At 41.6% G+C, this 27,381-nt stretch overlaps 1 protein-coding gene across 10 annotated transcripts in view; it reads left to right on the forward strand.

Annotated features, from left to right (window-relative positions):
* Positions 1-27,381, forward strand: part of LOC6045498 (protein unc-79 homolog) — a 279,959-nt gene that overhangs the window by 151,800 nt on the left and 100,778 nt on the right. For 8 of the 10 annotated variants that reach the window (XM_038254242.1, XM_038254241.1, XM_038254239.1 and 5 more), the window contains 2 exons: positions 2-736; positions 793-1,234. The exons of the other annotated variants lie outside the window; for them this stretch is intronic. In XM_038254242.1, the coding sequence (XP_038110170.1) occupies positions 2-736; positions 793-1,234 (1,177 nt within the window). The remainder of the gene's footprint in view (position 1; positions 737-792; positions 1,235-27,381) is intronic. 10 annotated transcript variants of the gene reach the window in all.

Raw genomic sequence — 27,381 nt, forward strand, 5'->3', positions numbered from 1 at the left:
GGCTTATCCTACGGACGAAAAACCTATGGCTAAACAACAAACCATTGTTCTTCGCCATTTGTATCTTTTGCTTGGATTTAATCAAATAGATAAGAGTTTCCATGTATCGTCCAGTCGTCTTAGAAATTCAGCCGTGTTTAACTCATTCTTGGCTAATTTACCCCAAGTTTTAGATCAAAATCACTTAATGGGATGGGTCCTCTTACCGTCAGTAATTCAAATATTATTGTATGCTCCGAATCAAGGAAATGGGACATCGCAGACTGGAGTGGAATCAATTTCTAACATACCGTATAACTTTTCTCTGTGGTACTTGGAAAGTCATGTTCGTCGTTATTGGATGATGTCTCTATTGGTAATATTATACAAATATCAATACAATCAACCACCATATGCTGATATGACACAAAACTTGATAAGGATTGTAATAAATTCGCTAGATTATCATTTCCATCAATGTAAAAGGATCCCGGCAACTGTGGTAATGGATGTACCGGTCAGATCTCGAGATTTAAGCCAATCCATAGGCAATGACAAAGACGATCATTCACAAGATATAACAGCGAGTGGTTCCATATATCCCAAAGATGGACACAAACATAAGACGTCGAAGAGTAATCCGGGGTACCGCAAATATCCCGATTCAAGCCTTGAGGCCGATGATACTGAATCCGAGCTTGTTGCAATACCCGAAAGTGATCTTTCGGATAGTACATTACACGGAAGTAGCGCACCTGTAAGTTTCTTTTAGACAAGATTTCTGTTTAGTTTTAAACAAGCAAACCGTTTCAGGGATCCTTCGATGACACAGTTAATTTTGATGACATTTGTGCGCCTATCAAGCCAGAACTAACAAAAAATAGGGCGACAGCTCATGTAACAACTGCAAATCTGGCAGCACAAGTCGCTATTTCTACCATCACTACTGGTGTTAAAGATGACAAAACGGAATTGTCCAAAAAGTTGCAAAAAATCATCTCATCCGTGGGCGACAAAGTTTCGGAACCTAGCACAAGTGGGCTGGGAAATAAATGTTCTGTACAAGAAGGCGTACGAACCATGGCGGCTTCGATGCTCGGTCAACCGAAAGCCCAGGCAATATTGAATCCCCCGGCCAATGTACAAAAAGCGGTTGTTGTGACTCAAAGTACATCAACGGCAGTAATCAAAAATAAAGAATTAGCTGATACTAGAATGAATAATCAACAGGAGACAAAACTTGTGACCACCTCAGGTACGTCGTAGCTTAAGCGGTGTATGCACTTCGGAAGGAATCGGTCAAGAAACATTTCAAATGGGCAGCAGCGGCAGCGAAAGCAAGCCAGAGATGGTGAAGAAAACGCTCCCTCTTCTTTGTTCTGCTGTTCGTAAAGCTGTTTCTCGACCCCTTTTCTTCCGATCTCCATACTAACCTTCAAACGTTAACGTCATTACCCCGCAGGTCACTTTTTTTCTTCCACCTGCGAAAACACTGTATTTTTGGAATACCACATTCCAAATATATAAGTCGCTGCAGCCAACTTCCTCACAAAGACAATGATGTACATAAAACAATTTTTTTATATAAACTATTTGATTGTAGTACAAAATAAATGACTTTTTTTAAATCATCCCTTAGGGAGCGTAATTTTATTACGTAACGCAAAATTTGGCGATTTTTTTATTGTTTTATTGTTATCGTTCCAACTTTATAGAAATTTTTAAGTTATCGCAGTTTTAGTGAAAAAAGTTGATTTTTTGCCGATTTCGTCATTTTCCTGTTTTTGTGCGTGGCGCGCCGAAAAACTCAGTTTTTATTTTCAAAAAATCATATCTTGAAAACGTACGGTTCGACATCGCCAATTTTTTTAAATGTTACGTGAAATTTTCCGAGGAATCCGATAAAAATATTTTCAGACATAGGCTCTTTGGTCCAGACACGGTCAAAACGCCATTTTAAGTTTTCATACGACTTTTTCAATAGTTAAGCTAGATTTTTGGAACTTCTTACTATTTTTCCTAAATAGCCAAACTTATCACCTTTCTTTTGCGTCTAAGACAGCTAAAATCGGATGAAATGGCGCGGAGATATGATTTTTCGAAAAAAGTGATTTATGCGAAAAATTACGAAAATTGCCATTTTTCGAACCTCCCTAGCAAGATGTAGGTCACCCTAATGGCCAAACAAAAAAATAAGGGTCTAATTATTTTGGCCGAGGAACCCCCAGAAAAATTTTGAGCCCGATTGAAGAACTTTTTTTTCGGTTTAGGTTCTTTTCAAATGGAATTGCTGTATATACAAACAGTTAAAAGTGCGTTTTATGGCTTTCTACCGGCACCGGAAGGTTCGAGAACGGATTCCCGGATAAACTGACTCGGCTAATCAAGGCTACCTTGGATGGTGTGATGTGTCACGTGCGTGTTTCGGGGTATTTAGTGGAACCCTTTGGATCACGCCGAGGACTGCGGCAAGGTGATGGCTTATCCTGTGCGCTTTTTAACATCGTTCTTGAGGGCATCATTCGAAGAGTGGGCATCGAAACGAGTGGTTCGATCTTGAACAAGTCCTACCAGCTGCTTGCTTTTGCCGATGACATCGACATTGTGGCAAGAAACCTGGAGTCTGACGGAGTGTGGCAAAGACACATGAACCACGAACTGTACGTGTCTCTTGAAGAACTTGATTCTTGATTCGTATGGTATGGTAGGTTCTACTTTCACTTTCTCTATTTTCTCCTACAACACTTCCTTCTACATCTTCTTTTTCCTCCGCTCCTAATTCTCTTCTGCTGCTGCGCGTCCGATGGTCTGATCACTTGCGTTGAGCGCGCTCAATGCGAGCTTGTTGCCCCGAGCATGGGTAAATAACAAGTAATAATGCGTAATAATACCTTTCTCTGGTATCAATACCAAATTTTGGTATTCCTGGACCCTTTAAAATTTGTCTTAAGGATTATGCAAGAGCAAAATGTGCTATCATACCAATTTAAGGTATTGTTTTGATATTGCAAAATTGCAGAATTTGTCAATGGTCGAACACCAAATTTTGGTATTCTTTTGGTACTACAGTATTTTATCAAATTCTTCTGAAACTATGGAAAAATTTTGACCAATTTTGACAAAATAATTAATTTTGCGCTAAAATTATGTCTCAAAGCAAATGCTTTAATTGAAAACCGTAAATTTCAAACTTGATTTTAAACATTTTTGATATACCCCCTAAAGAAATGACTTGAAATTGTGGAAAATTTTCTAAGTCAGGATGGCACATTTTGGTGTTAAAGTGTTTTATGAAATTCCTCTGAAACTATGGGATTTTTTTTACCAATTTTGACAAAATAATTAATTTTGCGCTAAAATGATGTCTCAAAGTGTGTAACCGTTGTTACAGGTTTCCTTAACTTATAAATATTTAAATGCGAACGTTCACGATCTTTAAGGTTATGGTTAGTAGGGAAAAGGGAAACAAAAGAAATTATAAACCAGCTAGTAGGGATTTGGTACAAAACGATTGAAAAACACAATTTGTTAACACACTGATACAACACAACAACAAGGTATAACAAACTACAGAATCCATCTCCGGTGGGTGGAAAATGGAACGACTCCAGAGGGTGGTGTGACCTCCCTCTGTGACGTCATGCCGTGTCACTGGCATCGGAGGCTTAAAGGAACCTTGGAAGACCGCCATCGGTCTATTCCAAACCAGGCAAGTGTGCAATCAACAAGTTGAAAGTAGAGCTTAAAATTAGTAGTGAGTGCGAAGGTGGAGAATTGTGCGCGAAGCACCCTACGTCGTTCAGGTACGTCTAAAACCCTGCAGTACGGCTCTGCAGATGAACGATTGCCAGCAGCTAGAGTTCAAATTAGTCGGCTGGTCCACTCACTACTCCCCGTCCACAGGACCTTTTGTGTTGCCGTTTAACGGCCATTTTGTCGGTCAGCGGGAAGCTGGTCCGTCACCCCGATCGCACACTCTCGGCCTAGCAGCAGTAAGAGCGGAGGAGCCAGCTGCTACGCCTAACCCGTCAAGGATCAACGTTTTCGCTCTGGCCAGGGTGGCCATCAACACCAAGAAGCACGCTCGGACCGGAAGGTCCTAATTCCCAAGGAGCGTTTTCCCCTCTCGGGTTCGCCGAATTGGGCAGGTCCCAGGTCGCCCGATTGCGTCAAAGAGGGAAGGCCTGAGATTCCAGCCGTGCTCTACACCACCACCACCACCACCGTCGACACTGTTCCGGAGAACCGGTGTCCACCAGGACGCGAGCGCTCGCCGGCCGAACGGATTCGGCCCAGAAGTCGTCGTCAAGGTAGCAGCGGTACGTACCGGCAGCGTCTAATCTCCCCCCCCCCCCCTTTTATTTACACACACACACATACACTTACAATAAACACACTTTAAAACGAATTAGTAAATGTTATTTAATTATTGAACCCGACCTGCAAAGAAAGTGAACGTTTTAGTCCGAGTCCGCGATCTCCTCTGTTTGACTACCGTAGCGCAGCCGACCCTAAGATTAACCCTTAAGTGTCTCATGCCTTAAACTGAGTTAGCCGTTGCCTAGTTATTCAAAAGTTACAAGTGAATGCTTTCATTGAAAACCGAAAATTTCAAAATTGATTATACTCCCTAAAGAAATGACTTGAAATTGTGAAACATTTTCTAAGTCAGGATGGCACATTTTGGTATTATTTTGGTGTTAAAGTATTTTATCAAATTCCTCTGAAACTATGGAAAAAATTTGACCAATTTTGACAAAATAATTAATTTTGCGCTAAAATGATGTCTCAAAGCGAATGCTTTCATTAAAAACCGGATATATTATTGAATTTTGGTGAATTTCAATCCTGTTTCATTTTAATAACACTTATTTTTCAATCTTGTTATTTTTTAGAATCTTCAAGAACTTCAAGCACAGGCCGTTCATCAACGACAAATGCATTCGATGTGGTGAAGAATATCACTAAGAACAACATGGAATCATAAGGTGAGTAGATTTGGCTGTTGCATATGGATCATTTCCGTTTTTTCACTAACTGCAACTGTTGCACTAAAAATGGTATGAAAATACCAAATTTTGGTATTTCTTGTGCAAATACCAGCGACCAAAATGTGCCTTTGGTTGCCCAATAATAGATGGTAAAATACCATGAAATCATACCAAAATCATGTATGTGGAAGACCACAGGAATACCAAAACCTGATTTTCCAAGGGCGCGGGAATACCTCAAAATTAAACCATGGCAATACCAAGTTTTGATATTCAAGCAATGTTCAAAAATCCAGAAGACCTCAACTTTGTATTGAAATGGTTTTATTTTGAGGTATTATTTTACCCTTGGAATAACATGGTTTGGTATTGTTGTGCCCTTCCACATAGAAGACTTTGGTATGATTTCATGGTATTTTACCATCTATTACTGGGCAACCAAGGGCACATTTTGGTCCCTGTTATTTGCCCAAGTAATACCAAAATTTGGTATTCCCGTGTTATTTACCCCTGCTCGGGGCTGGGCGGTTCGAGCGGCAAAATTGTTGTTGTTGACGTCGTTGATGACAGCTGCGTCGTTGCGCAGGGGCTTAGTCATTCTCGTCGTATGGGTGAGGGCAAACACTGCACTATGGGGTATTTCCATATAAGCGAGCGGGCAAAATTTTTTTTTTGCTTTTTTTGTGACTTTTTTGTGTTGTTTGTACTTAGTATAATGAAAACAAATGAATTTTGATATTTTTCCAAAAAAAAAGTTTAATTTTCGATTTTTTCATATATTTGAGGCCACATGCATTAAAGTGGTGAATTTTAATATTCTTGCTCTGTCTATTTGATGCCCGGAATGGCGGTTTATGCTATGTTAAAGTTTCTGATTTCCGTTCAATCTCCCTCCTTCTTCTTGAGTTAAAATCCACCTCTCTTTGAAGACCCTCCCCTCCTCCAATTAAAATTTGATTTTTGCGGTGTTTTAGAATTATAGACGGTTTATTTTATGGAACATTGTATGGATTCTCGTTCACGTTTTTTGTTGATCCACTTTCACAATTAACGTTTTCCACGATAAATTCTTCTAAATCAAAATCACTATGTAACCGATTGTCGTTAGATTACTTAAAATATGAACTTCTTCTATGGGATTTTGTATACCTCGTTTTGAAGCTACAGAACAACATGCGTAGTTTTTCCTCTGTGGTTTTTCCTGAGTTGATCATGTGATGGTTCTGCAATGTTGTAATTCTTACAAATATACTCGAAAGCAGTTCTCACGTTTTCAGAATAGTGCTTCGTTATATCGTACAGGGACACTACGGTATTATTATCCATACTTTCAAAAGAACACAACAACGAACTGATATGAATATTCGACGAATCGTTTCTGTAAAATACTTAGAATAGGAATTTCTAATTTTATTAAACGTACTTAGGGTACCAACAAAGTCATGAATATCAAATCAATTTCAAAACATACATAGCAGGTACGTCATTTCTGCCTCCGCAGGTAAATAATGTGATTTTAACCAAGCGTATACGCGAAATCATTAATTTTCTTGCATGAATCAAAATGTTCAAAATGGCATAACTCAAAAAGTGCACATAAGTGCACTTTGAAATTTGGAAACAAGTTAGGACATGGTTCAAATTTTAAGCTGCAAAATTTTCAGATCGCACAAATGCACACAAAAAAAGTACTCCATTAACAAAGTTGAAAAAAACTAAATTTTGAATAAAAATCCATCTGTTTTGATTTTTATTATTTTTTTAGCCTGTAAAAGTGTGTTTTGTAAAATGTTATTGAAAAGTTGAATCAATTACCTTTCTGAATATATATAATGATGCAGGAAAAAATACATAAACAGCTACACAGTACAACTATGAAAAATAATCATATTTTTGTCAAAAAACATGTATTTTCTTACCATTTTCGCCTTTGAAGGTCTGCAATTCAGTGAATTTTGAACCTACAACTTTCAAACTCCGGATTTTTCTTAGTTAGAATGTTTATTTTCGAAAAAAAAATACCAAAAAAATAATTAGAGTATGTCGGTTTTTCGATTTATGGCCGCCTGAAACCCCATAGTGCACTGTTTGGTCGTCCCGAACATACTTCCCCCCGTTGAGTTCTCTCAACACACGGAACTCGATCCCGGGTAGTGTCCTTGATGGACTGCGTACGTCACGCTACTCCAGGGTCACAGAGCTGACGTTGGATCGCACCTTCGTCAGGTGGCACAAAGGCTTCGCGGTCATCGGCTTGGTTTGGTGCGTCGGCGACGCACCGATCACGAGCAGTGCCATAGATTCACGTCGATGTTGCGTTCTGGGAGATGCGTGAGACTCGCCTGGTGCGATTCTATCTCTCGTTCGGGTTGAGGTTGGTTGTATTTGGAGTCTTCCGATGGGATCTTGGAGTTGCCGTCCTTTTCTGGATCTGATTCCGGAACACGGTCCGGCATGGGGGAGATTGCCTTCGGGACAGGACCCGACTGGACTTGTGTTGCATCCGGAACAGGATCCAGCGATGCAGTTGCCTCCAGGACAGACATTATAATTAAAGACGATTAGTGTCTTTAAGCCTTTTTATTTTGAGCCGTGTTCGCTCCGTTTAAGAGGTAGTTACAGACTGCCTTCTTACTTCTAAAACTTATGCTAGCTGTGTGGGGAGGATTTTAGGCAGACAAATCCTTCCTTATGTATTGTATAAGACACCAACTTTGTGGGTCCAGTTTTATAGCACTTTTCCTGTTGTCCTAGCCAGATGGGCCTAAATCAACAAGTCTGGGCTTGTTGGGAAAGAGAAACAGAGAGTCCGATAATGATCATGTTATCGGGCTCGGCATAGGAAAATAATTCAGGGCCTGGCAGAGCAGTGAAATCCTCCAGAACAAGGGTCCGACAGCATGGAGATTACCTTCGGGACATGACCCGGCAGGGCTTGGGTTGCATCCGAAACAGGATCCAGCGATGCACTTGCTTCCAGGACAGGGCCTGGCAGAGCGGTGAATTCCTCCGGAACACGGTCTGGCAGGGCGGAGAACGCCTTCGGGACAAGACCCGGCAGGGCTTGAGTTGCATCCGGGACAGGACCCATCGATGCGGGTGCCTCCAGGACAGGACCAGGCAGAGCAGAGGTCGTCTCCGGAACAGGTCCTGCTAGACGGGGGTGACTCGCTCGGCTCTGCCGTTGCGCAGGAGCGTAGTCATTATCATCGTTCTCGTCGTACGGGTGGGGACAAACTCTATTCGGTCTTCCCGAATATACTCCCCCCGTTGAGTTCTCTCAACAGATGGAACTCGATCCCGGGTAGTGTTCTTGCTGGACTGCGTACGCCACGCTACTCCAAGGTCACAGAGCTGACGTTGGATCGCACCTTCGTCGGCTTGGTTTGGTGCGTCGGCTTGTTGCTGGGTGGTTCGAGCGGCAAACTTGTTGTTGTTGACGTCGTCGATGACATCTCTGCCGTTGCGCAGGGGCGTAGTCATATGCCCCTGTGCAACTTATGCTAGCTACTGATACTGATACTGTTTTAAGATTTCTATCACTATTTTCAGGTGGCTGAGTTCTCTGTACGAAGCGGAAACCAACCCATCGAACCAATTTCTGACGATGTACAAGAAGGAGTACAAGTGAGTACGTTTCGAGGAAGGATTCTATCTGGACGGACGACAACCGATCAAGTCGCAAGGAGGGCAACTACCACCGCGATCGCTGTTCGGTCGTTCCTTCCTGCAGCTAGCAGGACTAAACTACGAACTGGAACCTGGCGGTGAACGTGCTGCCGAACGAGAGCATGTTGTTGCTGAAACCTGCAGAGATTGCAGCTAAATCTGATGCTGGTACTAACCTGGCAAGCTCCAATCTGTAACCTGATGGCGAACACGCTGCCGATCTGCGCCGTCGTCGCTCTGTTGTCTACAAGATGAAGTTTAGGAGATCAACAGGAAACTCAACTCTACACTGTATAAGTCGTACGTGTTGCGTGTCCAGACGAACCTTTGGCGTAATCCCCGTGGGGTTTGGAACTTTGTGAACGCGAAAAGAAAGAGGCAAGACATCCCTGACATTGTCTTTTTTGATCAACACGAGTCCGGATCTCCAGAGATGTCCTGTGTTTGCACAGCATTTCAAAAGTGTTTTTGCTGCAGGTTACGCCACTGACGAGGAAGCTGCGGTTGCTTCAAACAACGTTTCCGAGAACCTTCTTGACCTTTCAACATTCGACGTGTCGGCTGATATGGTAGCAAAGCTAAAGTCGTCCTTCTCCCCAGGGCCAGATGGTATCCCCTCTGTGGTCTACCGCCGATGTGCTGATGCGTTAGTTGCTCCTCTTTTGGCCATTTTCAACAAGTCGTTTTCCCAGCAAAGTCGACTCCCCTAATCTGCTCTCTCTTATCAACTTCCGCACACCGCAAAGAACGCTACGTGACTCAACACTACTAGCCCGCAGATTCCACCGTACAGCCTATGGTTTCAACGAACCAGTTTCCAGCATGATCCGAGCCTTAACAGCAGTAGAAGATTTGTTTGAATTTGGTGAATCGTCTTACCGTTTTCGTGATAAAATCAACCGTACTCAAATTTGTATTCATTAAGACAAACTTTGTCAGAATGAGCCGTACATTGAAATTCGAGGTAAAAAAACATCTGCCCTAGTGCGAAATCACGAGCTCGGTTGCGATTGTCGTGCGGTGCGCCAGGTTCCAGATCAAATTAAAACACGGACATTCGTGGCGATTCTTACAATTCAGTGAGTTCACCTTCGATGCGCTCGTCGGAGAGCGGACAGGGACAGGCCACGGAAAACGGGGAATAAGTCGAACGGATTAAATAGAAGAAGAACGCGCGGACTAGAGAGTCAGGCACACCCCGAGCAGGGGTAAATAACACGGGAATACCAAATTTTGGTATTACTTGAGCAAATAACAGCGACCAAAATGTGCCCTTGGTTGCCCAGTAATAGATGGTAAAATACCATGAAATCATACCAAAATCTTGTATGTGTAAGGGCACAACAATACCAAACCATGTTATTCCAAGGGTAAAATAATACCTCAAAATAAAACCATTTCAATACCAAGTTGAGGTCTTCTGGATTTTTGAACATTGCTTGAATACTAAAACTTGGTATTGCCATGGTTTTATTTTAAGGTTTTCCCGCGCCCTCGGAAAATCATATTTTGGTATTTCTGTGGTCTTTCACATACATGATTTTGGTATGATTTCATGGTATTTTACCATCTATTATTGGGCAACCAAGAGCACATTATGGTCGCTGGTATTTGAACAAGTAATACCAAAATTTGGTATTTTCATACCATTTTTAGTGCAGCAGTTGCAGTTAGTGAAAAAACGGAAATTATTCATATGCAACAGCCAAATCTACTCACCTGATGATTCCATGTTGTTATTAGTGATATTCTTCACCACATCGAATGCATTTGTCATTGATGAACGGCCTGTGCTTGAAGTTCTTGAAGCTTCTGAAAAATAACAAGATTGAAAAATAAGTATTATTAAAATGAAACTGAATTGAAATTCACCAAAATTCATTTATCTGTCGATTGACTCGTTTTTCAAAGTATTTGAAAAAAATATTAGTGGGTATATCACACTAATTTTTAAAATCATATTCAACATTTTTGGGTTTCAAGTCATTTTAGCGCAAAATTAATTAAATCGTAAATTTTTTTTTAACAAATTTCCCATAGTTTCAGAGAAAATTGATGAAACCTTTCAATATTCAAATAATACCAAAATGTGCCATCCTGACTTAGAAAATTTTCCACAATTTCAAGTCATTTCTGTAGGGGGTATATCAAAAATGTTTAAAATAAAGTTTGAAATTTCCGGTTTTGAATAAAAGCATTCGCTTTGAGACATGATTTTAGCGCAAAATTAATTATTTTGTCAAAATTGGTCAAAATTTTCGCATAGTTTCAAAGGAATTTGATAAAACACTTTAATACCAAAATAATACCAAAATGTACCATCCTGACTTAGAAAATTTTCCACAATTTCAAGTCATTTCTATAGGGGTATATCAAAAATGTTTAAAATCAAGTTTGAAATTTCCGGTTTTGAATGAAAGCATTCGCTTTGAGACATGATTTTAGCGCAAAATTAATTACTTTGTCAAAATTGGTCAAAATATTCCCATAGTTGCAGAGGAATTTGATAAAATACTGTAATACCAAAAGAATACCAAAATGTGGTGTTCGATCATTGACAAATTCTGCAATTTTGCAATATCAAAACAATACTTTAAATTGGTATGATACCACATTTTGCTCTTGCATAATCTTTAAGACAAATTTTAAAGGGTCCAGGAATACCAAAATTTGGTATTGATACCAGAGAAAGGTATTATTACGCATTTCCCTTGTTATTTACCCATGCTCGGGACATGACCGAATCGTCGGGTGGTCAGAGCCGAAAGAGGCTGATTTATTGGTCCAATCTTAATAGCTAGCCTAGAAAGGAGATCACGATTTCGCTTTCTTATCAATTCTCTAGCTGATAAGGTCACACAAATATTGTTACACTACACAGATCGATTAAGAGAGAAAGTACATAGAGCACTGCACACAAATGTATCTAGACTACACTTACTTTAGGTTGTTCCACAATAAACACAGTGAATCAATAAGATCAGAGAAACTGTTTTTGTATTTCGTGAACTATATTTTGTGTGATGTTAGAGGTCATTAAAAAAAAGAACAAAATAAACAAATCGACGGGATACTTGTAATATTTTTGAAACGCGGTCCCGGGACAACCCGAACATGGGTAAATAAGACGGGAATACCAAATTTTGGTATTACTTGGGCAAATAACAGCGACCAAATTGTGCGCTTGGTTGCCCAGTAATAGATGGTAAAATACCATGAAATTATACCAAAGTCTTGTATGTGGAAGGGCACAACAATACCAAACCATATTATTCCAAGGGTAAAATAATACCTCAAAATAAAACCATTTCAATACAAAGTTGAGGTCTTCTGGATTTTTGAACATTGCTTGAATACCAAAACTTGGTATTGCCATGGTTTAATTTTGAGGTATTCCCGCGCCCTTGGAAAATCAGGTTTTGGTATTCCTGTGGTCTTCCACATACATGATTTTGGTATGATTTCATGGTATTTTACCATCTATTATTGGGCAACCAAAGGCACATTTTGGTCGCTGGTATTTGCATAAGTAATACCAAAATTTGTTATTTTCATACCATTTTTAGTGCAGCAGTTGCAGTTAGTGAAAAAACGGAAATGATCCATATGCAACAGCCAAATCTACTCACCTTATGATTCCATGTTGTTCTTAGTGATATTTTTCACCGCATCGAATTCATTTGTCATTGATGAACGGCCTGTGCTTGAAGTTCTTGAAGATTCTGAAAAACAACATGATTGAAAAATAAGGATTGAAATTCACCAAAATTCAATAATCTGTTGATAAACTCGTTTTTCAAAATATTTGGTTACCCGACTTAAAGAAATTTCAACGTTTTTAAAAAAATCTTAGTGGTTATATAAAAAAAATGAAATCAGCTTTCACATTTTTGGGTTTCAAGTCAATTAAAAGTTAATTATCTCGTCAAAATTAATAAAAATATTTCCAAAGTTTCAGAGGAATTTGATGAAACACTTCAATACCAAAATATTACCAAAATGTGACATCCTGACTTTTTTTTTTTCAACAATTTCAAGTCATTTCTTTAGGGGGTATATCAAAAATGTTTAAAATCAAGTTTGAAATTTCCGGATTTCAATGAAAGCATTCGTTTTGAGACATCATTTTAGCGCAAAATTTATTATTTTGTCAAAATTGGTCAAAATATTCCCATAGTTTCATAGGAATTTGATAGAATACTGTAATAAATACCAAAAGAATACCAAAATGTGGTGTTCAACCATTGACAAATTCTGCAATTTTGCAATATCAAAACAATACCTTAAATTGGTATGATACTACATTATGCTCTACTACTTACTAGTGCGTCCATTCCGGGAATTCCCGGGACAAAAATCCCGGGATTTTTACAAAACCGAGAATTCACGAATCCCGGGATTTTTCATATTTTGTCCCGGGAATTCCCGAAATTGAAAACATATCAAATTTTGGTCTAGGAATTCAGATTTGGTTGTGGAAATTAGTAATCGATAAGCATTTTAAAGCATTAAAATTTGTATTCGGCATATAACAGCATTAATTTGACAGGGAAAATTGTTCAAATTTTTGTTAACAGATCCGCAAAATGCTTTGCACCTTAGATATTTTCTACTAAATTTTATTTATTTAAAAAAAGACTTATTGTTATATTCATGTATATTTTTGACTTTAAACTTGAAAAAAATCATAATATTTTAAAAATTATTTAGCTTATCATCATAAACCGGCATCTGGAGGAAATTAGGACAAAAGTAACGAATATAGATAGCTGTTTAAGCTAATTTGATTTAGAATAATGTTCTGATTGTTTTGATTGATTTCGATTACAACAGGAACAGATCAAAACAATTCGTACACCGATTTCCAAATTTATTGCTCTAAAATCTCCTGTACCTATTCAGACTACAGTCCCGATTATCCCGATTGGTAGTTGGTTGGTAGTGACTTAAAGATAATTTTTAAAATATGTTTTTGATTATAAAACATAAAATTCCAAACTTATCCAAAGTGTTACATTGTCTGGTATAATTTTATTTCTTGTTGTTTTAGACACTTTAATTGAAATTGTATAAGCTTTTGTAGTTATATTATTTAATGAAAAAAATAAAAGAAATATATTCAAAATTCTGGTTCAATTAAATTCCAAAGCACATCAAAGAACACATTTTTTTAACATTCCAACGCCCAAGGCTCCAAAAAAGTTGGAACGGTAACTTCAACTCAATGGTTCTCTGTCATAACTCAACCAATCAAGATGATTCTTCTTTCCAGTGATTTGTTAGGATGTCTAGATGATTCTAGACTTTTGCAGAACTTAATTTGATCAAATCTGTAATTTTTGCGATCAAAAACATCGTTCCAACTTTTTTTTTCGCGTGTAAAAAAAAATTCGCCAAAAATTCCGCGGAGGCAGTCGTTTTAAAAAAGGTGGAACGATGTTTTCGGTCGCAGAAATTACAGATTTGATCAAATTAAGTTCTGCAAAGTTCTAGAACCATCTAGACATTCTTACAAATCAGTGGAAACAAGAATCGTTCCGATTGGTTGAGTAATGCCCGAGAACCAGCGAGTTGAAGTTACCGTTCCAACTTTTTTGGGAGGCTTGGGCGTCCGTGTAAGTTGGATATGCGTTGGGCGTTCCAGTGTTAATGTGTTTTAAACTATCTAAAGGCTGCTGTCCTTGTTCAGATTGAAGTGTAGCTTATCACCATTTACAGTTTTGAGCTTATTGTATGATTTAAGCAAGAAAAACGTATCAAATATAATGAAAAAATAGATGTTTTGACTGCTGCAAAAATTTTCCGGGATCCCGGGAATTGGGTACTAAAGCCCTATCTGAATTTTTATGTACAACGGTAAAAAATACGATTAAAAACAATTTCTGATCACTTTTTTTCATTTTAATGCTAAAAAAAATATTGACAAGCCAACCTTTTTTCGATGGATCAACTATGGTCCCCTTGGAACGAGCTGTCAAGTAGGACCTTTTCTGTCAAGAAGGACCACGATGTAAATTTTTCAAAATAATTTAAAAATCCATTTTAAACTCTTTGTGGTCGTACAAAAGGTCAATGTACTCAGAAAAATAAGGTTTATCGCTGTAAACAATAATACCAGCAATCTAAGCTTCATTTTAGGACCCAATTCCCGGGATTTTAAAAATATTTTTCCCGTTTCCCGGGAAATTCAAAACCCGGGAAAATTGGACGCCCTAATTATTACGCATTTCCCTTGTTATTTTCCCATGCTCGGGAAAGAAGTAGGGTAAACGAAATGAATTTGTCTTAAGGGGTTACATACATGTAGAAAATCACAAAATTTCATGTTACAGAAAATTTATTGGATACACTAAAAAGATGATTTTCAATCACTCCTGAAACATTCATGAAGATACAGTCATCCCTCATATTCGGAACCGTTTACAGATCGGCCAATTTTCAGAAAATCATAGAAAATCGATAATTGAACTTGATGATTCGCTTTTACCTTCATTTGAAAGCTTTTCTTGCGATCTTTCGAATTTTTTACTGTGCATGTAACAGGCTTGTGACCAATCAAATTTGACTAATTTGGGGTCGCTGAACCCGAATATGACCATGAAAATCGGTCACGGCGACCCAAGAGCGTGTTATCCAAGATGGATGGATGTTGTAAATTTGATTTAAAAAATAATTAAATAAAACATTTTTGAAAAAAGAAATAGATCTTATTTACCCTGTGATCAATACGTCAAATGCTGTATCAAGTATAGGCGAAAACCTGTTTTACCCCCAATCCAACAAATTGTTAAAAATATTTTTATTCATTCTAAATGGAAGTTTTTTCAATCAAATTTACAACTTCAATACTTCTAACTAACGTGAAATTTTCCAAGGATTCCGAATATGTCAAAATTGAGCCAAAAAGTACCGCTATGGAAGCCTACAGGGCAAAAACCAACGTTGTAAAATGTTTGTTCTAGAAAAATCGAAAAATTATGAGAAAAACTGCGATTGGCCAAAAGTTTATTGACGTAGGCTTATAGTCCATGAAATTCCCTAACTTTTGACCTATAATTCCTCTGAAACTATGGGAAAATTTTGACCAATTTTGACAAAATAATTAATTTTGCGCTAAAATGGTGTCTCAAAGCGAATGCTTTCATTGAAAACCGGAAATTTCAAACTTGATTTTAAACATTTTTGATATTTTTGAAATTACTTGAAATTGTGGAAAATTTTCTAAGTCAGGATGTCACATATTGGTATTATTTTGGTATTGAAAGGTTTCATGAATTTCCTCCGAAACTATGGGAAATTTTTTATAAATTTTGACGAGATAATTAATTTTGCGCTAAAATGATGTTTGCGTACCGCAAATTCTCACGCGTAAGATAGCGTGGACACCTATTCGAGACGCGCACCACAACAATCGCGCGGCAACCTCGATGCGACATTCTTGATGTTGCCGATTACACTTAGGTTCCCGGTGAGAAGCAAGCAATTGCGAGTGAGATGATCATCTACACAGTGTTTGTACGATCTGTTTTTTGGGAGGTATTTGTGAAAATTCTGCGGCGATCTTTTGGCCGGTTTTGGAGGTAATTGACCTCGTACCAAGGTTCAACGACCAGTGGTCACTTCGTTGCCTACAGTAGTTTGAGCAAGTTCGACAGCAAGTTTGTGCTACGGCAACTACAAGAGTTTCGCTGAAAATTACGAGTCCGGCCGTGCCGGTGAAGATTGTATTTTTGACTACTGATTTAGATTTAAGTTAAATAAAGGTCGCTTGATATCGTAGTTAAGTAATAAACAGAAGTTGATTCTTGGACAATAAAGTTACTTTTGCTTAACCTGCGACGTTTTTCGGTGTAAACGGAGGAAAGCTTAAATCGTGATCGTGAAGTGCTAAGATACGGAAAATCTACATCGACAGTGGTAGAGCAAACAAATCTTCGACTTCGCTTGGAGATTCAGCTGAACCTGAGCCTTCGACATCTGGTCCTTCGAGCCGGATGTGCGTCAATAAAGTCCGCACATCCGGCCCACGTTTTCCGTTGCAAATGGAGGTAGCTCCATCGCCGTGAGAATCCATTGTGCTGCTGAAGTCCATTACATCCATCTGCCATTGGACGGAGACTGCTGAGGAATTTTACTAATACAAGGCACCCTGAAAGCCTAATTACCAGGTTAGTAAGGTTTCAACTCATCTATCTCCTCCGTTGTTGTGCTACCGGGTCTTCCTTTTCATGTACCGTCCCACGAGTGCTTCCGGGTTCATCGTCGTCGATATTTACACGTGCACTAATCCGAACGATCGTCACTTCGGTCGACGATTCCACGTGTCCGACGAATCCACGTGTCGACTCCGTGTCGCTGCTACGAACGACGACTCCACGTGTGAAGGACGATTCAACTCCACGTTCACTGCATCCACGTGTACAGCGAAACAGCAAACTTTCCTCACGGACGGTGAGAGGTTTAGTTGTTGTCTTGCGCCATCGAGTTCACACGTGTATTTATCTCGTCGACCGTCGCCGATCGCCACTAGAGTTTGGAAAGAACAACTACACGCACTAGCTTGTCACGTATAGGCGTTTCGTCGTACAGCTGGAAGCAGCTTTGTTCACTTACAAGGCATTGTAAATGCCTACTACAGGTTAGTAGGATTCCAAACTTCTAGTTGTTGCTTTTCTGGGCTACCTGTTCTTAATTTGTAGGCTGTTTTCTGATCACTCAATCTGCGCTGCGACATGTCGACCGACCGTGCGAAACGCACGCTGCGCAACCTGCAAACCGCGCAGCGACGGATCATCCTGTCGTTCAAACTGATCAGAGACTTCGTCAAGAATTACAACGCAGACCAGCATCTTAGCGAAGTACCCGTACGCCTAGAAGCCGTGATCGATTTGTGGAGAGAATTCGGTACAGTACAAGCCGAATTAGAAGTTTTAGACGATTCCGCTGATGCACTAGACAAGCACCTCAAGGAGCGTGCTCAATTTGAAACGGAGTACTATCATGTCAAGGGTTTTTTAATACAACACTGCCAAACTCCAATTGAAACCTCCATACACGCCCCTCCCACACATGGCCATGAATCCACCCACGTTAAGTTGCCAGACATTAAGTTACCCAAATTCAATGGAGATTTTGAAGAATGGCTCAACTTTCACGATCTGTTTATCTCTCTCGTTCATTCCTCCACCGAGTTGTCGAGTATTGAAAAGTTTTATTACCTACGGTCTTCGCTGGTTGGCGAAGCTTTGGAGAGGATTCAAACGATCAAGATCAGTGCCATTAATTACCCCGTGGCTTGGAATCTATTGGTGGAGCACTATCAGAAGCCCAGAGTACTGAAGCGGAAGTACGTTCAAGCCCTTTTCGAGTTCCCGGTCCTCCGCCGAGAGTCCGCCGCTGATTTGCATTCGCTAGTCGAGAAATTTGAGACTAATGTTCGTGTTTTGAATCAGCTGGGAGAGCGCACCGAGTTCTGGGACATTCTGCTGGTTCACTGTTTGACGAATCGACTTGATCCTGTGACGCGCAGGGATTGGGAGGACTATTCCACAACCAACGATGCTGTCCAGTTCAAAGACCTTACTGATTTCATTCAACGTAGGGTCAATGTTCTGCAGCAAGTATCCTTCAAGTCCGCCGAACCGCAGCAGTATCCTCAGTCTCGAAAACCGATCCCACCACGTTTCGGGACTCACGGAGCGTTCCACCCGAGCAGGGGTAAATAACACGGGAATACCAAATTTTGGTATTATTTGGGCAAATAACAGCGACCAAAATGTGCCCTTGGTTGCCCAGTAATAGATGGTAAAATACCATGAAATCATACCAAAATCTTGTATGTGTAAGGGCACAACAATACCAAACCATGTTATTCCAAGGGTAAAATAATACCTCAAAATAAAACCATTTCAATACCAAGTTGAGGTCTTCTGGATTTTTGAACATTGCTTGAATACCAAAACTTGGTATTGCCATGGTTTTATTTTTAGGTATTCCCGCGCCCTTGGAAAATCATATTTTGGTATTTCTGTGGTCTTTCACATACATGATTTTGGTATGATTTCATGGTATTTTACCATCTATTACTGGGCAACCAAGAGCACATTATGGTCGCTGGTATTTGAACAAGTAATACTACAATTTGGTATTTGCAGCAGTTGCAGTTAGTGAAAAAACGGAAATGATCCATATGCAACAGCCAAATCTACTCACCTGATGATTCCATGTTGTTATTAGTGATATTCTTCACCACACCGAATGCATTTGTCATTGATGAACGGCCTGTGCTTGAAGTTCTTGAAGCTTCTGAAAAATAACAAGATTGAAAAATAAATATTATTAAAATGAAACTGAATTGAAATTCACCAAAATTCATTAATCTGTCGATTGACTCGTTTTTCAAAGTATTTGGTTATCCCGACTTAGAGATATTTCAACGTTTTTGAAAAAAATATTAGTGGGTATATCAAACTAATTATTAAAATCATCTTTAACATTTTTGGGTTTCAAATCATTTTAGCGCAAAATTAATTAACTCGTAAATTTTTTTTAGCAAATTTCCCATAGTTTCAGAGAAAATTGATGAAACCTTTCAATATTCAAATAATACCAAAATGTGCCATCCTGATTTAGAAAATTTTTCCACAATTTCAAGTCATTTCTGTAGGGGGTATATCAAAAATGTTTAAAATCAAGTTTGAAATTTCCGGTTTTGAATGAAAGCATTCTCTTTGAGATATCATTTTAGCGCAAAATCAATTATTTTGTCAAAATTGGTCAAAATTTTCCCATAGTTTCAGAGGAATTTGATAAAACACTTAAATACCAAAATAATACCAAAATGTGCCATCCTGACTTAGAAAATTTTCCACAATTTCAAGTCATTTCTGTAGGGGGTATATCAAAAATGTTTAAAATCAAGTTTGAAATTTCCGGTTTTGAATGAAAGCATTCGCTTTGAGACATCATTTTAGCGCAAAATTAATTATTTTGTCAAAATTGGTCAAAATTTTCCCATAGTTTCAGAGGAATTTGATAAAACACTTAAATACCAAAATAATACCAAAATGTGCCATCCTGACTTAGAAAATTTTCCACAATTTCAAGTCATTTCTGTAGGGGGTATATCAAAAATGTTTAAAATCAAGTTTGAAATTTCCGGTTTTGAATGAAAGCATTCGCTTTGAGACATCATTTTAGCGCAAAATTAATTATTTTGTCAAAATTGGTCGAAATTTTCCCATAGTTTCAGAGGAATTTGATAAAACACTTAAATACCATAATAATACCAAAATGTGCCATGCTGACTTAGAAAATTTTGCACAATTTCAAGTCATTTCTGTAGGGGGTATATCAAAAATGTTTCAAATAAAGTTTGAAATTTCCGGTTTTGAATGAAAGCATTCGCTTTGAGACATCATTTTAGCGCAAAATTAATTATTTTGTCAAAATTGGTCAAAATTTTCCCAAAGTTTCAGAGGAATTTGATAAAACACTGTAATACCAAAAGAATACCAAAATGTGGTGTTCGATCATTGACAAATTCTGCAATTTTGCAATATCAAAACAATACTTTAAATTGGTATGATACCACATTTTGCTCTTGCATAATCCTTAAGACAAATTTTAAAGGGTCCAGGAATACCAAAATTTGGTATTGATACCAGAGAAAGGTATTATTACGCATTTCCCTTGTTATTTACCCATGCTCGGGCAGGAGAATCGAGACCGGAAGTGCATCGTCCCATCGTGCCCCGAGGAACATACAATCTACCGGTGCAGAACTTTTGCCGCGATGCCGTTGGAGAGGAAGCAAGAGGTTGTTCGAGACAACAAACTTTGTTTGAATTGTTTGCGCAAGGGACACTTTCTGAGGAGCTGTTCGTCGGAATCGAGGTGTAGTAAGTGTGGGGCGCGACATCACACTCAACTGTGCATGAGCAATGCGACATCATCTGGGAGATTTGGTCAGAGATCTTTTCCGTTCAGACAGCGTCCGCCTTCAACCGCAACTTCTATGATTGAATCTGCAAGCTCAAGCAACGCTTCCGCTCCCGCGCCGGTTGATCGAGATTCATAGCATTCGGGAGTCAGCAGTTGTACGGGTCAATGCGATGCGCCGGGTAACTTGAAGGTCGTCCTAGCTACCGCCGTTGTAATCATCGTGGATGACGCTGGAAGGGAGTATCTCGCCAGGGCATTGCTGGATTCCGGAAGCGAGTGCTGTTTTGCCAGCAACAAGCTGTTCCGCTCGATGAAAGTTAAGCCATCCAGGGTCGACCTGCCGATTTCAGGAATTGGGAAGGCGTCAGCGCAGGTGAAACTGAAGTTCCAGTCACGCATCAAGTCAAGAACGTCGGACTACGCTACCTGTGTGGAGTTTCTGATACTGCCGAAAGTGACAATCGACCTACCATCCATCCACTTGGACACTGCAGATTGGAGCATACCGAGTGGTTTGGATCTAGCTGACCCAGCTTTCTACAAGTCAAGCCCTATCGACCTCGTGCTAGGAGCAGAGCTATTTTTTGACTTGTTTCCAGTGGCAGAGCACATTCCGCTCGGTGACTATCTACCAATGCTGGTCAACTCTGTATTTGGCTGGATCGTCTCTGGGAAGACCATCTGCAGTCGTCCAAATTATCCAGCTCTGTGCAATTTGGCAACCGTTAACGATGTCCACAAACAGATGGAAAGGTTTTGGGTAATTGAGGAGGACAAGTACACTTCAAAATATTCCCCGGACGAAACCCGTTGCGAACAGCATTTTCAACGAACCGTGACGCGCAACGCCGAAGGTCGCTACGTGGTGCGTTTGCCAGTGAAGGAGGATCTGATGCTGCACCTCGGAGACAACCGGAAGTCCGCTCTACACCGTTTCTACCTTCTTGAGAGTCGGTTAACTCGCGATGAGGATCTTGGTCGGCAGTATCGGGATTTTATGAAGGAGTATCTTGACTTAGGCCACATGCGGCGTGCCGACACATCTGCTAGCCCAAATTACTACATGCCTCACCATCCGGTAGTCCGTGAGAGCAGCACCACCACGAAGGTACGTGTCGTTTTTGACGCGTCAAACAAAACATCAACAGGGATTTCGTTGAATGACGCGCTTCTTGTCGGTCCGGTCGTGCAGGAGGACTTGCGTTCCATTGTGATGCGTTCGCGTATTCACCCAATCGTCCTCATTGCTGATTGTGAGAAAATGTATCGTCAGATTTTGGTGCATCCTGACGACACTCCGAAGCAGAAGATCTTTTGGCGATTCTCACCTGACGAACCGATCAGCACTTACGAATTGCAGACCGTGACTTACGGAACGTCTGCAGCACCGTTCCTGGCAACGCGCGTCCTGAAGCAGCTGGCGGAAGATGAAGCAGAAAGTTTCCCGATCGCAGCGAAGGTGGTAGAGAGAGATTTCTACGTGGATGATCTTTTCTCGGGAGCGGACACACCAGAAGCAGCAATTGAACTACGGTTGCAGTTGGAAAAGATGCTTGCTCGTGGAGGTTTTCTGTTAAGGAAATGGGCGTCGAACAACGAAACGGTGCTTTAAGGAGTTTTGCCCGAGAATCGAGCACTGAAGGACACCATCGATTTGGACCGCGATCAAACCATCAAGACTCTTGGACTGCATTGGGAACCTGCAAATGATCACCTCAAGTACAAGATTGACCTCCCAATCCAAAAAGGAGTCAAGCTCACAAAACGGCAAGTTTTGTCGTACATCGCTCAACTCTTTGACCCCCTTGGTCTCGTGGGCCCAGTGATCCTGAAAGCAAAGGTTTTCATGCAGATGTTGTGGACGTTACTTGATAAGAATGGTAAACGTTGGCTGTGGGATCAAGAATTGCCCGAGCGTTGTCGGCATGATTGGTTGCATTTTCATTCACAACTACCATTGCTGAACCGTCTTCGAATTGATCGTTTTGCTCTCCTCCCCAACGTGGTCGAGGTTGAACTAGGACTCTTTTCGGATGCTTCTGAAGTCGGCTACGGCAGCGTTGCTTATCTACGGACCGTAGACAAGGACAAAAACATTAAGGTAACTTTGCTGACTTCTAGATCTCGCGTGGCACCTCTCAAGAAACGTTGCATTTCTCGCCTCGAACTTTGTGGTTGTGAACTCTCAGCCGAACTGTACGAGCAAATTTATCACGCGCTGCAAATTCCTCTGACTCCGATCTTCTAGACTGACTCAACCACGGTGTTAGCTTGGCTTCGAGCGCCACCTTCAACCTGGACATCTTTTGTAGCGCATCGAGTGGCAAAAATTCAGCTGATCACTGAAGGATTTAGTTGGTTCCACATCGCAGGTTGTCATAATCCAGCGGATATAATCTCTCGCGGTTGTTATCCAGCAGACCTTCTTGATTTGGAAACTTGGTGGTCTTCTGTTGAGTGGTACAGGTTGAGCAAGGATAACTGGCCAGTTCAAGTCGCAGATGCTGATGAAGAAGAAGTTAACAAGGAACGACGTAAGACTCCAGTTGTCGTATCATCTGCCACTGTAGCTCCATCGTTCATCGACGCGTACATCGCCAAGTTCTCCAATTTCCAGTCGATGATCCGGATAACGGCCTGCTGGTTGCGCTTTTTCAAGAACCGCTGTCTCCCCGAGGGGGAACAAACCCGTGGCTGGCTGACCACTGATGAGCTGAGGAATGCTGAGTACGCTTTGATTCGACGAGTGCAACTACAATGCTTTTCTACTGATTGGAAGCAGCTTCAAGGAGGACACCAGGTCTCATCATCTTCACGACTTCGTTGGTTCAATCCTATGATCGCTCCCGACGATAACGTTATACGCATCGGAGGTCGCTTGGGTCAAGCTGCGCAGTCTGAGAATTTCAAGCACCCCGTTATTTTGCCTGGTTCACATCCGTTCACCACACTGCTGCTCAGGTACTATCACGGCTGGCTGCTGCACGCAGCGCCTCAACTGCTGATCAACACGATTCGTCTACGATACTGGATTTTGGGTGGACGAAACGCAGCACGCCAAGTAGTGCATAAGTGCGTGGACTGCGCACGTGCAAAACCCAAACGTATCGAGCAGTTCATGTCAGAGCTTCCAGCAGCACGTGTTACAGAATCCCGACCATTTTCGGTGACCGGCATCGACTTCTGGGGACCCATCTATTTACAACCTCGGCACAGGAAAGCTGCACCGACCAAGGCGTATGTTGCAGTGTTTGTTTGTTTTTCGACGAAGGCTGTGCATCTTGAGTTAGTCGCAGACCTAACTACGGCGAAGTTCCTGCAGGCGTTTCGACGATTTGTCTCTCGGCGGGGACTCTGCTCGCACGTGTACACGGACAACGGCAAAAACTTCGTTGGAGCGGCAAACGAACTCGGACGACTAATTAGAAGCAGCGAATGGAAAGCGCGAATGGCTAAGGAGTGCACGGCTGAAGGCATCACGTGGCACTTCAATCCACCGAAAGGGTCTCACTTTGGGGGATTGTGGGAGGCGGCTATTAACTCGGCACAAAAACACTTCTTCAGGGTACTTGGCACTCGACTCTTGGGATTTGACGATATGGAGACGTTATTGGCACAAATCGAATGTTGTTTAAATTCACGCCCACTCACTCCGTTGAGTGATGACCCATCTGACACGGAAGCTTTAACTCCTGGCCATTTTTTGGTACACTCCGCCTTAAAATCGGTCCCGGATGTCAACCTCGAATCGATTCAGTACAATCGGTTGACGAAATGGCAACAAACCCAAAAGATGGTCCAGGACATATGGAAGCGATGGCAACGAGAATACTTGGCAACTCTGCAAGCTAGAACGAAATGGATTAAACCAGCAGTCAAGATCGAGAAGGATCGTCTGGTGGTTATTTTGGACGAAAATCTCCCTCCCACGCGGTGGCCGACGGGACGCATCCACGAATTACACCCTGGCAAGGACGGAGTTGTCCGGGTTGTAACTCTGCAAACTGCAAATGGCTTCGTCACACGACCGGTGTCTAAACTATGTTTTCTACCGGTGGCAACATCAGAGAGCGACGGTTTTGTCGATTCAACCACCGTTGTCGACGATCAACCTTCAATAACCAGCAACTAGCCTCAACTGTAACAACGTCGAGGTTCCATAGCGTGGTCAACCTGACGACATCAACATGGAGGAGGGCAACGTTGTCTGCTGAGGCGGATTAACAATATGCTGCACATCTTTAATAACTTTACAATGCCTAATTTAATTGGGCAAAGGTGAGAACCTTTCCAATTGCTTATTTTTCTTTTGTCGGGTCTACCGGGTCTTAATTTTGCAGTTCTCAACTGTAACATCGAATCAACGCATCACGTGGGAGTTCCAGGCTAGAAGGACGCTTCGCAACCTACTACTTCAACGCTGATGACCACAACTCGGACGAACATCAACATCAACGCTCAGAAATTGGCCATTTCTGAGGGGCCCAGGATGTTTGCGTACCGCAAATTCTCACGCGTAAGATAGCGTGGACACCTATTCGAGACGCGCACCACAACAATCGCGCGGCAACCTCGATGCGACATTCTTGATGTTGCCGATTACACTTAGGTTCCCGGTGAGAAGCAAGCAATTGCGAGTGAGATGATCATCTACACAGTGTTTGTACGATCTGTTTTTTGGGAGGTATTTGTGAAAATTCTGCGGCGATCTTTTGGCCGGTTTTTGGAGGTAATTGACCTCGTACCAAGGTTCAACGACCAGTGGTCACTTCGTTGCCTACAGTAGTTTGAGCAAGTTCGACAGCAAGTTTGTGCTACGGCAACTACAAGAGTTTCGCTGAAAATTACGAGTCCGGCCGTGCCGGTGAAGATTGTATTTTTGACTACTGATTTAGATTTAAGTTAAATAAAGGTCGCTTGATATCGTAGTTAAGTAATAAACAGAAGTTGATTCTTGGACAATAAAGTTACTTTTGCTTAACCTGCGACGTTTTTCGGTGTAAACGGAGGAAAGCTTAAATCGTGATCGTGAAGTGCTAAGATACGGTAAATCTACATCGACAGTGGTAGAGCAAACAAATCTTCGACTTCGCTTGGAGATTCAGCTGAACCTGAGCCTTCGACAAATGACATGAAACCCAAGAATGTTAAAGCTGATTTTTAATTTTTTTTTATATATACCCACTATTTTTTTTAAAAACGTTGAAATTTCTCTAAGTTGGGATAACCAAATAATTTGAAAAACGAGTAAATCGACAGATTATAGAATTTTGGTGAATTGGAGTGATTGTGGTAATCGAATAATAGCATCATTGGTGCGCTGGAAGTATACCAATCATACCATACCAATCAGCATAGCGCACCAGGTACGCGTGCTGTAGCAAGAAGACGCTTCCATCTTTCTCGGTCTTGGGCTGCTACTCTCCAATTTCCCAGGTTACAGATCTTCCGGATATCACCATTCACTTGATCTCCCCACCGTGCGCGCGGTTTCCCTGCTCTCCTGCCTGTACCGCCAGCTGGTTCGGCGCGGTCAAAAGCAGTCTGACAGGCTGGCTCTCGTCCATTCGGGCGACATGGCCGGCCCACCTGAGCCTCCCGATCTTCGCCTGGGTGGCGATGGTCGGTTCTTCAAGAAACGCGTGCAGTTCGTGGTTCATGCGTCTTCGCCACACTCCGTCAGACACCTGCACTCCACCGTAGATCGTTCGTAGCACCTTCCGTTCGAAAACTCCAAGGGCACGTTCGTCCTCCTGCCGCATCGTCCAGGTCTCGTGGCCATAGAGGACTACCGGTCTAATCAGTGTTTTGTACATCGTCAGCTTCGTGCGGCGTTGCACTCGATCCGATGTGAGGGTCTTCCGTAATCCGAAGTAGGCACGATTCCCAGCAAAAATACGAGTCCGGATCTCTTTGCTGGTGTCGTTGTCGGCGGTTACCAGCGATCCTAAGTACACGAACTCGCTCACCTCCTCCAACTTATCACCATCCACAGTTAGAGGGGTGAGGCTTGGGGGGCCGACATCCTTCGAACCCCTTCCTCTCATGCACTTCGTCTTCGTCGTATTCATGCCAAGTCCTACACGCCTTGCTTGTACCTTCAGTCGGGTGTATACATCCTTCACCGTCTCCAGGTTCCTTGCCACAATGTCGATGTCATCGGCAAAAGCAAGCAACTGGTAGGACCTGTTCATGATCGTGCCACTCGTGTCAATGCCCGCTCTTCGAATGATGCCCTCAAGAACGATGTTGAACAGCGAACAGGATAAGCCATCACCTTGCCGCAGCCCTCGACGTGATCCAAAGGGTTCCGCTAAATCCCCCGAAACACGCACGTGACACATCACACCATCCAAGGTAGCCTTGATCAGCCGAATCAGTTTATCCGGAAATCCGTTCTCGTGCATGATCTGCCATAGCTGCTCGCGGTCGACTGTATCATAGGCTGCCTTGAAGTCGATGAAGATGTGATGTGTGGGCACGTTGTACTCACGACATTTCTCGAGGATCTGTCGGAGACAAAATATTTGGTCCGTGGTGGCGCGCGCGCCAGTGAAGCCCGCTTGGTAGGGCCCCACGAACCTTCTTGCATGGGGTGACAGCTGACGGCAGAGGATCTGGGAGAGGATTTTGTAGGCCGCGTTAATAAGCGTGATGCCGCGGTAGTTGCCGCAGTCCAGCTTATGGCCCTTTTTGTAGATCGGGCACACGACACCATCCATCCACTCCTCCGGTAGCTTCTCCACCTCCCAGATCTTGGAGATCACACAGTGAAGCGCCCTCGCCAGTTTCTCTCCTC

Source organism: Culex quinquefasciatus, chromosome 2 (assembly GCF_015732765.1).
Source record: "Culex quinquefasciatus strain JHB chromosome 2, VPISU_Cqui_1.0_pri_paternal, whole genome shotgun sequence".
NCBI lineage: Eukaryota > Metazoa > Arthropoda > Insecta > Diptera > Culicidae > Culex > Culex quinquefasciatus.